Raw genomic sequence first — 15,376 nt, forward strand, 5'->3', positions numbered from 1 at the left:
TGCCATGGGCTTTAAGGCCTGTGTAGAAAGGCCCTAAGATGTGATAAAATAAAGTTGACCTTTAGCAATGTCATGAAATTCTTAAGATACAGCGTGGATGGTAGATGACGTTTAGAGCAAATTGCTGAAGCATGCAGTTCACTTGCCTTAAGTACCCCAGTACTTGACCAGAGTGGAAGTTTCATCTGGGCACTCCAGCAAGGTTGGGGCTGCAAGCCAGCCAATGAGGAAGCAGCATCCCACTTCAAGCTGGCTGGGAGTCAATCAGCAGCTCACTTTATCGAGCTGGGCAGGGAATGAAGCTCCCTGTACCAGTCGGACCATTTGCCACGCTCCCCACCCTGAGCTGCAACATGGCGGCTCACAGAGTTCAGGCATTGCATATGTTAACAGCAACATCATGTCTTTGTTAGTTCAGTAGGTAGCAAAATAGCTGAAGAATCATTGACTCATAGAGTTGGAAGAGACCTTGTGGACCATCCAGTCTAACCCCCTGCCAAGAAGCAGGAAAATTGCATTCAAAGCACCCCCAACAAATGGTCATCCAGCCTCTACTTAAAAGCCTTCAAAGAAGAAGCCTCTGGTCTATAAATAGTCAATGAGGAAATATTAATTACAAGACCAGTTTATGGGATTTTGTTGTTTGTTTCTGTATTCCCAGCCTTCAATTTTCATTTTTTCTGATAGGCTTGAGTAAAGACAACTGTGAACTTTTGTTTGTGTTATCCGCAGCCTCTTCTGTGCTCTAGGAAATTAGCAATTCTGTAAATAGTGGTGATTTTCTAACATGTATATAAATATATTTTGTATGTATATATTATGAGTCTTCTTATGGAAGCCACTTTGAGCCTCTTTTGGAGAGAAAAGTGGGGTATAAATAAACATCATCATTGGCAACATAATTAATAATAATAATAATAATAATAATAATAATAATAATAATAATAATAATATTTTGAACATCTTAGGAAAACTCTCCAGTTGGCACCAGCGTGTTAGAGCTAGTTTTGAGTGATAGGGACTCCCCAGAGAATGGGCCACCATACTCTTTCAAGATCATAGAAGGAAATGACGGAAAGGCATTCCAGATCAACCAAGATGGTGTGTTGGTGACCTCATCCATCCTTAACAGAAGAACAAAAGAACAATACCTTCTGCATGTCCAGGTAAAGTCAAATGGCATGTTGCTTGTGAACTGACTGCATCTAGCTTTTTGATGAAGTGCAGTCATGACTGCATGAGACATTTGCAGTTTTATTTTAACAGCTCTTTTTTGGATGGGGCATTTGAACTGAATCATCTATCATGTTAAAAATCACACCTGTAGGCTGTTACTTGTTCACCTGGGAGAAACTGCCATGCTATGGGGAAATTTGCTACCCCTTGCAACTGCATTTCATTAAAAAAAATTAGAAGACAATGTCCCTGGAAAGACAATCTGATTCCGTGGAATTTGCTGCTGCATAACATGATGATAGACCAGGGGTCCCCAAACTTTTTAAGCCGAGGGCCGGTCCACAATCCTTCAGACTGTTGAGGGGGCGAATTATCATTTGAAAAAAAAAATACAAATAAATTCCTATGCATACTGCACATGTCTTCTTTGTAGTGCAACAACAACAACAACAACGAAAGAACAATACAATATTTAAAAATGAAAACAATTTTAACCAACATAAACCTATCAGGATTTCAATGGAAAGTGTGGGCCTGCTACTGGCCAATGAGATAGTCAAGTTAATTAGGATTGTTGTTGCTGCTGTTGTGTGCCTTCAAGTCATGTCAGACTTTGGCTGAGCCTAAGTCTAAAATTAATTATTTATTTACTGCATTTATTTACTACATTTATATCCCATCCTTCTCACCCCGAAGGGGACTCAGAGCAGCTATATGTACATACAATATATTATATTATTAGCTTAACACAATATTAGCATTATATATTACTATATTGAACTATACCACTATACTATTTTATAATATGTAATACATAACATATAATTAATATTATTATATGGTATTACTATTAGTATAATATTGTATAACGTAAGATTATTATCAATATTATATGTATATACAATATATTATATTATTGAAACTGATATAAAATATTATATTATAAAACTGAGGGTGGGGGCCAGGTAAATGACCTTGGAGGGCCGCATCCGGCCCCCGGGCCTTAGTTTGGGGACCCCTGTGATAGACACTAGGAGGATTAAAGAAGATTAAATAGATACATGAAAAATTACTGCCATTGGCTATACATTAAGACTTAAAATTTGCAAAATGTATCATGGGAAAGTTAAATTTTGAGCTACAGCTCAGATGTAGGAGTTGTAAATCCCCCCCCCCCCCAAAAAAAAGGAAAAAAAGAAAAAAAAAGAAATGGCAAGCTCTGGTCCAGACTCAGTGGCTTATTAGGCGAAAGGGAGAGTAAAGCTCTGAAAAATGCTAAATTCCTTATCAGAAGATGAGTAAAAAAAAAATTGGGAAATACTGCACTGAAATTACCCCTCCATTGCAACATCCTTTCTACGCCAGTTTTGGTAACACTGTGTACTGGTTCTTAGGATTTGTAGATTTGTCCATTCACACTCCATTGAGAAATTTGAGCCAATGCAGAATTTGTTAGCAAAGATCCAGATTTCTCCATAAGGCCTCAGCTGCAAGCAATTGCATACTTTCTCAAAACAGTGGGTGGAGGGGTGGAAAGTTGGGGGAAAGCCTCCAATGTCAAGATTGTTGCATGTGGTGATGCAGAGCTATAACAGTTTACTCAACCTTCCTAAACAGGTCACAGATAGTGGCATCCCTCCTCTGTCCTCCTCTGCATTTGTAAACATCCAAGTGACACAGCAAAGCAGATACCCTCCTTCTGCACTCCCACTGGAAATTTTTGCCACTACTAATGAAAGAGCATTCCGAGGTGGTGTTCTTGGCAAAATCCATGCCACAGATCGAGACCCTCATGATACCCTGCTATACACTTTAGTCTCCGAAGCACTTGAAAAGAGATATTTTTCCGTGGGTGCTACAGATGGGAAGATTATTGCTGATGATGGGCTCCCGCATGGCCATTATGCTCTGAATGTAACTGTCAGTGATGGGACGTTTGCAACCACAACTACTGTCCACATCCATATGTGGTCCTTCAGCCAGGAAACCTTGGATAAGGCTGTGATGCTACGTTTCCACCACCTTACTCCAGAGGAGTTTATAGGTGATCACTGGCGCAACCTGCAAAGGTTTTTGGGAAGCATCTTAGAAACCAGGCGGCAGAACATCCACATGGCAAGTCTGCAGCCTTCAGTCGGTTCTGATGGTGTGGACCTCCTCTTGGCCATTGGAGAACCACGTCGTGCTTTCTATGAGCCCAATTTCATTGCTAGCAGAATTTATCAAGCAGCAGCAGAGATGGACCAGCGAGTGGGACTGCAAGTGAAGAAGGTGGCTCATGTTCCATGCTATGAGGTTGACTGTACCGCCCAGCGGGCCTGCAAAGAAACAATTCAGCTCGATCCAGGCATGGTGTTCACCTACAGTACTGCCCGACTCAGTGTCCTCACTCTTCAGCACAACTTGGAACAAATATGTTCTTGCAATGGTGAGAACGAATTATCTGTCTTTTGTTGCATTATAGCATGACGAACAAGATTTTGGTTTTATTTCACAAACATAGTCATTGTTGTTCTCTGGAATGCACAGCTCAGCTCACATGGATACTTCTCTGCAACAAGTGATTTAGTGCACTCAAGACCAAAATTGTTTCTCGATTAAGGAATGTTATTATTGGAATCAGACTCCTTGTCAGATTCTCTTCTGTAACATAGATTAGAAAGGAGAAACCATGGGAATAGTATAGGATGATGCACCATGGAATATAGAGGTCCATTGAAAACATTAGTACTGTTGTGACTTAGGGTGGTAGGGGTGGTGTAATCTAGTGGCAAAAAAGACTGAGCTATGAGATAAGTGAGTATTTTGTAGCATTAGACTACCACTGACCCGATTTGCATGCCAGGTTCCTGTATGTAAAACTAGTGACCTGTTAGATCAGTAGTTTTCAACCTGTGGGAATTGTATCTAGGTGACCACAGGTTATTTGTTCCAGTATGAGAACTACAGTGTTCTTCCAGGCTGCCCAAAAGCTTCAGAGTTTAGCAGAAGTTGCAGTTGAAGTTACTGGGCATTTTTCTCATAATAGTCACATGACTTTCTTCTGTCTTGTGAAATTTTGGTATTAGCAGCAACTTTTTTAACCCACTACACTTTTGGGGGGGTTTCTGATACAGGCTAGAGCAGTCTTGGTTCCTCCTACTGTACTTTTGGACAGTTTTGCTGATGTTTCAAATGGGATATGACTATTGCCACTGAGGTTTTCCTCTGCCCTCCCCTCTTTACATTTCTGATTAGCAACTTGAATATTTCTTCCAATTTTTCCTTTTTTAGTGTAATAGTGCTAATGTTTAGCATTTTAGCACAATTATTAACAAAAATAAATTTTAAAATATGTGAGACAGATGAGAGGCTGCATTCACATTGTAGAAGTAATGCAGTTTGACACCACTTTATCTGCATAGCTCCATTATGGAATCATGGGAGCTGTAGTTTTAGAAGGTCTTTAGCCTTTCCTACCAAAGAGTGCTGAGACCTCACCAAACTGCAAATCCAGAACTCCATAGCCTTGAGCATGGCAAGTAAAGTGATGTTAACCTGCATTAGGTCTACAGTGCAGATGGAGAAAAGAACGGTTGAAAAGAAATGTGCAGATTAAGATAGAGGTTAATTCCACTATAGTCAGCATTGCAACAATCCAGGGCTGAATGTATATGTATTTAAGAGACAATGGGTGTAGGAGTGGAAATAACCTATTTAAATTGTGAAACACTGAAGCATAACTGTTGGGCAGTCTGGAGAAGCCCACAGGTAGACAATGCTATGAAGAAGAGTGTAAAATGTGTTGTCAAAGGCTTTCATGGCTGGGATCACATAGTTGTTGTATGTTTTCCAGGCTGTATGGCCATGTTCCAGAAGTATTCTCTCCTGACGTTTCACCCACATCTATGGCAGGCATCCTCACAACCTCTGAGGATGCCTGCCATAGATGTGGGTGAAACGTCAGGAGAGAATACTTCTGGAACATGGCCATACAGCCCGGAAAACATACAACAACCCCAAGAGTAGAAAAGCCTGAAAGCAGAAATGCCTAACTGGTATATAACTGAAAGGTGACTGCATGTTCTTGTTCTGTTTCAATGCATTGTTCTCTTTGCTTTCATTTTCAGGCACAGCTCTAAAATTCAATGGACACAGCTACGTCTGGTACCACCACCAAGGCAGAAGGGACTGGCAGATGCAATTGCGTGTGCAAACCCACCAGCTCCATGCCATAATGCTCACTACCAATGGGAGCAATAGTGCTGTTCTGCAGGTAGGGGCTTGTTTGGAGTACTTTATGTAGGTATGCAATTTGTTGAAAAACAGCAAGGTCAACAAGAATCGTTCCTACCCCAGAGGATAACATATCTCATCCTACAAAGAAAAGTCCTTCCTAGATGGCTGCCATCATTATCCCAAATAATAGTACATACCTGTAATTTACCATCAAGAAAGGGCTGGAATAAATTGTCATGGACCGTGTAGCTAATCTGGATTGTATTTTTATTTTGATATTTGCACAAACATAAGTTCTAAAATCACTTTTCAGTCATATAATGTAACATCTTTATTTGCTAAAGCCAAGAAAGCACATTTTCTCTATGGAAAGGACTGCTCTAATTTCTTGTTTGATGAGCTGGGCTTAATTTTATCTCTGGCCTGTGTACTGTCCAATTGTTTGGCTCAATGAGATTGATTTATGGGCGTGCTGATTTTACTATTCAACAACTATTCTGTGAGTATACTGGTTATGACTAACATTTGAATATTTATTGAGGACTGAGCCTTAATGAAAGTCATGAAAAACCATGAGTTAAGAAGAACAAACTCTAAGTATCTAAGTACCTGCTTTTGTAAAGTTTCCATTACACCAAGGACAATTTATTTTTTCTATTTCATACTTGTTGTTGCTTCTTATATAATTTACTTATTTTCAGATTTCTAAATTAGAATGTTCTTTCTAGTTTAAGAATATCCAAAAATATTTGTGCAACCCATTATAAGAAGAAGTCTCAATCAGAGTCAACAACAAGAAAACACATGAGCTTTCAGTGTTTCTCTTGTGAGATTAAGAGTAGGTGTTGAGAGAAGGATAGAGCCATTTCTTAATTGGAGAACAGCACGAGTATTAAATATACCAAACTCCAGGGTTATAGTTCTCATAAAAACTGGAGCCCACCAACAGATTCCTGACTGTGAAACTTTCTCCAGAGGCTGACTCCATCCCTTCTGGGTTTCCAACAGGCAGTGTGGGGTATGGTGTGGGGTATGATTTTTTGGTTGGCCTTTGGCTGATTGTTTTGAAATATTTTTTAAAAAAAATAGTTATGTATTTTATATCTTCAGCATTTTTATCCAGTACACATCACTTCAAGAGGTCTGGTCACTCAAGAGGTGCTAAAGAAATGCCTGTTCCATTCACATACATTGTTGCTTTTGCATTTTTGTTTTACTTTTTAGTAATAGCTATAAATGCTTTCACATAGTTTAAAGTGGGTCCCAGTAGTATCCTATCTTGGGTAGATGTCATTTGATCATGGCAAAACATGGGCTAGTTGTTTCAAGGAGTTATAGTAATGAACTCTGCCCTCAAAGGGTCTTCAGGTACTTTGGTTCTTGCAAAACGCAGCAGCAGGGGTACTAATAGGCACCTAGCCACAGGAATATATTACATTTCTCTTAACAGCCACTGTGTTGGTTGCCAATTAGCTTCAAGGCTTAATTTAAAGTCTTGGTAATTATCTTTAAATTCCTAAATGTCTTGGAACCGTTTAAAAGGTTGTACCAGGTTGCCAATTGCCTACATTTTGTTGAGACTCTGATTCAGGCAAGGCACTGTAGGATAGGGAAAGGGAGATAGTCTTTTCTGTGGCTGCTCTGGAACACCATAGAAAGACCCTTTTTGCTTTTTCATCACATTACTACATTTCTATTTTAAAAAATCAATAAAATGGCAGACATTTCATCATTTGGGTTGCTGGACAACAGAGGTGGGAAAATTGTGGCCAGTGGATCACATGAACACCCTGACGTGCAGCCTCCTAAGGGGTCACGGTGGCACAGTGGGTTAAATCCTTGTGCCGACTGAACTGTTGATCTGAAGGTTGAAGGTTCAAATCCACGAGACAGGGTGAGTTCCCGTCTGTCAGCCCTAGCTTCCCATTTGGGGGACATGAGAGAAGCCTCCCAGCAGGATGGTAACACATCCAGGAGTCCCCTGGGCAACATCTCTGTAGAAGGCCGATTCTCTCTCACCAGAAGCAACTTGTCTCAATTCGCTTGTCACAATTTAAAACAGCCTCCTAAGAGCCCCTAAGTCCCTCTCCAACCCTTTGTATGCTGGAAAAAAATTAGTCCCAAACTAGATGCTAATTTTCTTCAGACTTTACACTTTTTCAAATTAATTCCTGTTCAAAGAAACTAACCTACAACATACAAACAAACAAATAATAATAAAAAACTTTATTTTTAACTCACCCTCTCTCCCCATGGAGACTCAGGGTGGCTTATACAAAGACTTATACAGAACTTGATGTTATTCTGTGGCCTCCAAATCTAGGAAATAACTTTTCTCTTCACAGGAGACTGAGGACTTATCTACACGGTACATAAAAACACAGAATTCCCCATGTTAAAAGGGGGTGTAGCTACATGACATTAGCACTAAATGCGCACTGATTCACTGCAATGGCTGAAAAACACGAAATAAAAGTTCCCCTTTTATCCCGATTCCAGCCAAAAAATGTGCATATTCACATCATTGTGTATCCCTGCACTCACCAAAAAGACGTGATTTCCTTCCCTCCCTCCTGTGGAGACTGCTCTAGCACATGTCCACTCTTTTAAAGCCTGAAACAGCTCATCCCCTGCTTGGGCTTTGAAACAGACACACAGCTGATTTAAAGAAAGCATGAATAGAGATCAATTAGAACTCTCTGAAACTCTTTGTTTTAAACTCTACAATATTAAACAGAGCTTGAACAAACAATTAGGGGAAAGGAGAAATCTCACAGACTTTTTAAAATTCACTCTGTTATGTGCTGAATTTTATATGGGCACATGCAAATCTGCTTATATTTATATTAAGATATTTGCATATGTGCATATATGGTTCAGCACATAACGGAGTGAATTTTTTAAAAACCTCTGCCAGATGTCCCCTCCCCCTCCCCCCGGTCCATTCTCCATCTTGTTCTGAGACAGAGAAGTCCTGTGAGGATGCCGGGGTAGAAATCCCAGGTCCTCTAGGTCTGTGTGGGGACCTGCTCTCAGGTCCCAAGGGTTTTTCCCCCCCTCCTTCTTAAACTCACGTTTCATGCTGTCTTGAACATACTGAGGCAATACAGACCCAATCAAAAGGGCTAGATGAAATCCACTCTATTTATAAGACTGAAACTATGGCCTACATCCACAATGTTAGCCCTACCAAGAATTAGACCCATTGAATCGATGAAATGAATAGGTTTTCTACCATTGGGACTTACAGTGGACTTACGTCTGTCCTTTAATTAGTGCAAATGTTTTGCAAGGGCATCTTCTGTGGCATATCTCCTCCCCATATGAATAATCCACATGAATGATGACAGATTAGGAAGAGGCAGAAGGAGACTAATTCAAGATCAGACTTGTGAATCTCTTAAGTTTACATTTCCTTTGATGTGTTTCATCGCTCATGACTTCTTGCCAGAAGCAGGAACATTGCAGTCTGATATCATCCTCCTTTTTTGTTTGGCTGTATTTTTGGAATCCATGTGAAATTCAAAGGTGGAAACACTTCTACGCCCTTAGCAACATCGGAAGAACATAGCCCTCCAGATACACTTTTCTTCTCATTCTCTGACCCCTCTTTGCGTCACTAATTTTCATGCAACCTGATGGAGAAATTATAAGTTTTAACTAGTTAATCACCATGGTCAAATAAACTTTTAGCCACAGGAACCAAAAAAATCTGTAGAGCACCTTAAAGGTTCCAGTTATTATAAACCCATAGAAATGTTGTTTACAATTTTGGTTGTTTATTTGTTTCTTTTTGCAGCTTGTCAATGGAATACCTCATTTGGGATACAGATGTAGGAGCGGTTTTATCGGGAACCTTTCATCCAACCATTTTGTGAGTGACAGAGCTTGGCACTCAATTTTTCTGGAAGTGAAGAGCCATTCCATCCATTTGCTTGTTGACAGCTTGGCAAATGCCTCTCTCCAGCTGCCAGAAGCCTGTGGTGCTTCCCACTCCAGGAGAGATCTGCTCATTGGTGGATTTGTGCAGCATCATCAGGCTCAGAGGGTCACCAGTGGGTTCAGAGGCTGCTTGGATGCCATTACAGTTGATGGAAGAGACTTGGTGGCCCTGCCGAAGGAGAAGAGGTCTAGAGGAGTTGTTGAGGAGGCAGGTGTTAGGCAGTGCTGCCCTCACACTGGGGTCTGCAGGAGCAATCCCTGCTTCAATGATGGACTCTGCACTGAGATGAAAAATGGAGGTAAGTGCTGTGTTGTAACTGAGAGTTGAGGAGAGGCATTAGAGAAATTTAGAGAAATAACAGGAAATCATGAATGGCCAATCTTTATGGCTCAGCATAGTGGAGTTAGGCCTGCTTCTTGACTATACTAGCCTGAGCCACTAAAGGACTCATTTCATGACTGGCTATGGAGACATAATTAGACATTTCTGTAATCCAGCCTGCTTACCATGTGCTGCTTACCACAAAACAGAAGATGAGGGTGGCTTTGGGTGCTGGTGCTGTGGATGGAAGAAGAAAATACCTATCCCACATAGTAGGCTGGGGAGACGTCTTTATGTTCTCCTGCTAGTGTCCCTGTCATTGGATTCATGAGTGTAACTGCACTAAATTTTTGTTTGAGATATTTCATGGTTTGCAGTGCTTGCTCCTTGCCCTGTCTTGCATCTTAAAACTTTAGCATTGGTCCTGGCTATCCAGCACTTGTTGATTCCTACCCATGTACTGAATGACAAAATTCATAGACAAAGAGGCACATCCTTTCTGATTTCTACCCATATAAGTGGCACATACTTTGGAAAGCATATAACATACACCATCCAGGATTGTGCAAAAATCTACACATATACCTAAATAAATGTGGAAGGGACAAATAGAAAAGTGTGAGTAACCTGCTGAAATAGCTTTTAGGTTACTATCTGAATATAGACTATGTTTTACTCAGCTATACTTTTAAAACCAGAGTGCTTCATGACTTAGCAGGGAAAATGTCTAGGAGGAAGCAGATGAAATGGTGACTGGTTTTTAAGCTCTGCAAAATAAAGAGGATGTAGGGACAATGTCTGTATTTTGTTGTGATGATGCAGTGTGTAATAGCTGCTGCTTGTTGTTACAGTTCACACAGTTCTAGTGGTTGAAATTGTTTGGGCACTAAATATGTTCTTCTGCTGCCCAGTTTTGGTTTTGCAACCTCAAAAGGCGTGCTAAAATTTGGCAAAGTTTGCCAGTTCCTCTTCCCTTTTGCCATGGAGCCACTAGTTCCCATCCCACAACACAGATACTTCTGGTGGGGCTCCATGGCAAAAGAGAAGGGGAATCAGCCTATGCCACTGCAGCAGCAACTCAGGAGGCTTTCCATGTTTCATAGAGATCAACGGGGGGAGCTGGTTGACAGACACTTCCCAGGGTGGGATGAGACAAGGGGGAAGCCTGGTGATGCAAGTTCCCCATGCCCCCAGCCGGGCACCACCAGATTCACCATGATCCATGGCGATTCCAGTGGCAGGTGTGCTGAGATCCTTAGTATGCAGAAGAAGGGACCATCACAAAAATGGATGGCTCTGGTAAATGGGCTGTTTGCAGAATTTTCCGCAACAAATAACAATGTCATTTATGTCCCCTCAAAAAACACCATTGTCTAAAGTACTTTCTGGTTTCATATGTGTCTGCTGCCCCCCTTTGAAACTGCTAACCTCCTTCTTTTCTGCACCAGGTTATTCTTGCATCTGCCCATTACAGTTTTCTGGTGACCACTGTGAGGTGACCGACAGCCTTTGTGAAAGCAAGCCCTGCTTACATGGTGGGACGTGTGCCCTCTCTGAGAAAGGTGGCTACACCTGCCGTTGCCCAGACTGGTATTGGGGAGAAAGGTAAGAAGCCCTACTAAGTGCTGCCTCCTCCGCCAAGCCATTAGTTTGAATAATAGAAGGAGTCTATTAAACAACCTACGTGTTCATCCCTCCAAAAGCAGTATAGTGGCAAGGTGCGATTTGTATCATTATGAACTGCCCATCATGACGCTTTTCACGCAAACATTGCAAACAGGTTTCACACCAACCTTTGAGAGCTGTACTTCTCAAAGGGAAGAACACTCTGTTGTATATCACAAGAAAAAACACCCCATTTGCTTACATTTGAAGAATAATGTGTGCAGATTTTTTTCCTGGAAAGAAACCTAGCTTGAGATCAACAATGAAAATGGAAGTAGAGTGACCCCTCTGGATCACCCTGTATGAATTTTGGTTATGGAACCCCCACAGATGCTCCTTCAAAAGCAGATTATCGTATCCCATATTGTTAAATAGCAGTGATGTGTGCGTGGATGTTTCAGCGGAGCCTGCTGATCTTCGAAGTCCACTGTTTACAGTAACTTATTGCAGTGCCACTGTGAGGAAAATATACATATGGTCAGCAGGTGGTGCTAATCCCCTACACATGAAGTCATTTTGTAAGTTATAGGATACATTTGAGAAGCAAAGATGTGTTTGTCCTTATAAATGCTAAAATTTTCAGTGGGAAAAACTAACCCCCCCCCCCTCCTAAAATAAAATAAAAGCCTTGTAGATGTGTCATTAGGAAAACAAGGAGAAGAAGTACCTTCCCAGAAATATCATTCCAGGCTATAATCTTAAATTCATAGTGTATTCAACTAACTGGGCTTCATGGGCTTTCATGGATATGGAGCCCCTGGTGACCCAGCAGGTTAAACCACCAAGCTGCTGAACTTGCTGACCGAAAAGTCAGCGGTTCAAATCAAGAGAGCAGGCTGAGCTCCCACTGTTAGCACCAGTTTCTGCCAACCTAGCAATTCGAAAACATGCAAATGTGAGTAGATCAATAGGTACCGCTCCAGCAGAAAGGTAATGGCATTCCATGAAGTCATGCTGGCCACATGACCTTGGAGGCGTCTATGGACAACACTGGCTCTTCGGCATAGAAATGGAGATGAACACCAATCCCCAGAGCCAGACACGACTAGATTTAATGTCAGGGGAAAATCTTTACCTTTACCTTCATGGATATAAATCCACATTTTAGTTGCAGTACCAATTGGTGTTAAGTTAAGGTCTCAGGTATAAAGTTTATTTGTAATAATAATAATAATAGTTATTATTATTATTATTATTATTATTATTATTATTATTATTATTATTTTATTTCTTACCTGCCTCTCCTCATGGCTTGAGGCAGGTTAAAAAAGTAAAGGTAAAGGTTTCCCCTTGACATTAAGTCTAGTTGTGTCCAACTCTGGGTGGTGGTGCTCATCTCCATTTCTAAGCTGAAGAGCCAGCGTTGTCCGTATACACCTCCTGGGTCATGTGGCTGGCATGATTGCATGGAGCGCTGTTACTTTCCCACCAGAGTGGTACCTATTGATCTACTCCTATTTGCATGTTTTTGAATTGCTAGGTTGACAGAATCTGGGGCTAACAGTGGGAGCTCACCCCTCTCACTGGATTCGAACCACTGACCTTTCAGTCAATAAATAAAAAACATAAGCATTGCAAAAACATTACAGATACACATATTAAAACATATTCCTTTAAAAGCTACATATTAAACGTATTTCTATTAAATAAATATTAAAATACAGAAAATAGAGATTAGACAAAGGACATGCATTTAAAATTCATGCCTAAAAACTGTCTGGGTATAGTTGGAAGAATGGGATAGAATGAAAAACGATCCAGAAAGATACTTTTTTTTCTCCCCTTTACTCCCCCCTTTTTATGCTACAAGAGACTAACAAGGCTATTTCTTGGCATGCTACCACCTTTTACTGATCTCTCCTATCATCTCCTCTGTAGGTGTGAAAAACGTGCAGAGAAGTGCCAGGAAAATCCATGTCTGAACTCTGGGCGCTGTTTGAATTCTAACGGCTCCATCCATTGCATTTGCCCGGAGGACTTCCAGGGGGCATTCTGCACACAGCAAATTGTCACTCCAGATATCAGTCCATCCAGTTGGATCCTGGCACCTGCAGAGATTGCCAAGATTTCTGCTGGAGTTATTGGTGTCATCATCCTGGTAGCAATGTTCGTTCTCATACGGAAACTCTATAGCCGCAAAGTCAAAGCTCACAAACCAGTTGCTAAAGAAGACCCGGACCTGATTTCCAAAAGTGAATTTTCCAAGAGTGTTGGGGTTGGCACCCAAGGTCTTCCTCCCATTGAACTCAACATTCTCAACGATACTCACCACCACAACCAGCTCAATGCACTAGACCCAGGCAAGCCTACTATTGGATCAGAGTTCATCTCCTTCAACACAAGCAATGTCCAGAAACTACGGGGTGCAATTGTGTGCAGTGTGGCCCCCAATCTCCCAATTACTGCACCCTCATCTAACTCAGACAATGAATCCATCATCAAGAGCAGCTGGGCTGGAGAAAAGATGGGTTTGTCTGACCTTCTTTTTCTCTTCCCCCTTCCCTCTGATGTGCTAGATTCCTTTCACACAGTAAACCACACAATAGCTTTACATTTGTTGTGTGGAATGTGTCTTAAACCTATATCCCAGGATCACTCCCTCCATGGATACCAAACTCTGTGGGTGCTCGTGTCCTATTATACATCATAGCTTACTAAAAAGGGGCACTTACATATTTATTTATTTATTTACTTACTTACTTACTTAATTTATATCCTACCCTTCTCACCCCGAAGGGGACTCAGAGTGGCCTTACAACATCGGCAGCAATTCAGTGCCATAAATATAATGCAATAAAATAAACAGTTACGTTAAAACTAAAACATTAAAAACAATACAATTTAAAACCAATTATTAAAATCATATCATCCAAAATCGTAATCCAAGGCCATTCCATTTATCATTTCATTATTCCTTATTGTCTTGTTGCACTAAAAAAACTTGTTATCCAAAAGCTTGGTCCCATAACCACATTTGCCTTTTGGAATATTTTTTTCTTCAAATATTTTCAAACTGTGGTTTGTTAATCCTAGAGTTGGACGAGACCATAGGGGCGATCCAGCCCAACCCACTGCCATGCAGGAAAGCACCATGAAAACACTCCCAACAGATGGTCATCTGGATTCTATTTAAAAGTGTCCAAAAAAGGAGCCTCCACCTTCTTTGGAGGCTTTTAAACAGGCTGAATGGCTATCTGTGGGTGAAGAACGTGTGGATATAACTTTACCCTTTTCTAAACGCTACATAGTCACAAGGAGAGGCAGGTAATAACATTATTATTATTACTACTAACTACTACTACTACTTTATATTGTGGAATTCACTGTCACAGAAGGTTGTTATTGCTTTCAACATGGACAGCTTTAAAAGGAAATTGGGAAATTTAAGGGAGGATAATGTTATCAGTGATACTATGTTATAGTAGTCACTAGCTTCTAGTCTCTGATGTATTTATTTCCTCCATTATCAGAGGTAGCATATCACAAGTTACCAACGGACAAAACAAGAAATTGCTTTTGCCTCTCTGTCCTGCTTGTGAGAACAAAATGACTTTGATCCAGCATCTCTCTTATTGGCTTCTTTCATTCTTATACTCCTATTTAGAAAACCTTTTGCACAAAAGTATGTTACAGAGACTTCAGTTTGCCAGCATTCCCTTCCTATTTAGGATATCCTTCCACTATTCTGAAATGCAGCTCTCTGAGCATCAGGAAATATTTGATAGTTCCAATGGCAGTTTCTGTCAGCACGGTTAAGCTGATCATCCAGGGTAAGAGGGAGGAGGTTACTCCACTCTCTCACCTTTTTCCTGGGTGAGCAGGCATAGAAGCATCCAGCACACACCTGAAAACATCACCTGAGCCAACCAGTAAACATAAGAGAAACAACATTGCATCTGAGTATTTTAGAGTACTTACTTCTTATTTAAAAGAATGAAGCATCTTGAGGAGGAAATCTAATGTGACATATATGGAATTGTTGAGGTTTTTTTCCTTCTACAAGAAAAATTACTCCTAGATAACATGAAATCAACTCAGAACAGCTTTGGTGAT

At 40.8% G+C, this 15,376-nt stretch overlaps 1 protein-coding gene across 2 annotated transcripts in view; it reads left to right on the top strand.

Annotated features, from left to right (window-relative positions):
- Window positions 1–15,376, top strand: part of fat2 (FAT atypical cadherin 2) — a 130,546-nt gene that overhangs the window by 111,122 nt on the left and 4,048 nt on the right. Inside the window, exons 18-23 of one of the 2 annotated variants that reach the window (XM_062970266.1) lie at window positions 969–1,166; window positions 2,794–3,604; window positions 5,286–5,431; window positions 9,194–9,635; window positions 11,107–11,263; window positions 13,202–13,623. In XM_062970266.1, coding sequence (XP_062826336.1) covers window positions 969–1,166; window positions 2,794–3,604; window positions 5,286–5,431; window positions 9,194–9,635; window positions 11,107–11,263; window positions 13,202–13,623 — 2,176 coding nt within the window. Of the gene's footprint in view, window positions 1–968; window positions 1,167–2,793; window positions 3,605–5,285; window positions 5,432–9,193; window positions 9,636–11,106; window positions 11,264–13,201; window positions 13,792–15,376 lie in introns of both variants that reach the window. The other variant, XM_062970267.1, reaches the window with a different exon arrangement.

Source organism: Anolis carolinensis, chromosome 2 (genome assembly GCF_035594765.1).
Source record: "Anolis carolinensis isolate JA03-04 chromosome 2, rAnoCar3.1.pri, whole genome shotgun sequence".
Taxonomy (NCBI): Eukaryota; Metazoa; Chordata; class Lepidosauria; order Squamata; family Dactyloidae; genus Anolis; species Anolis carolinensis.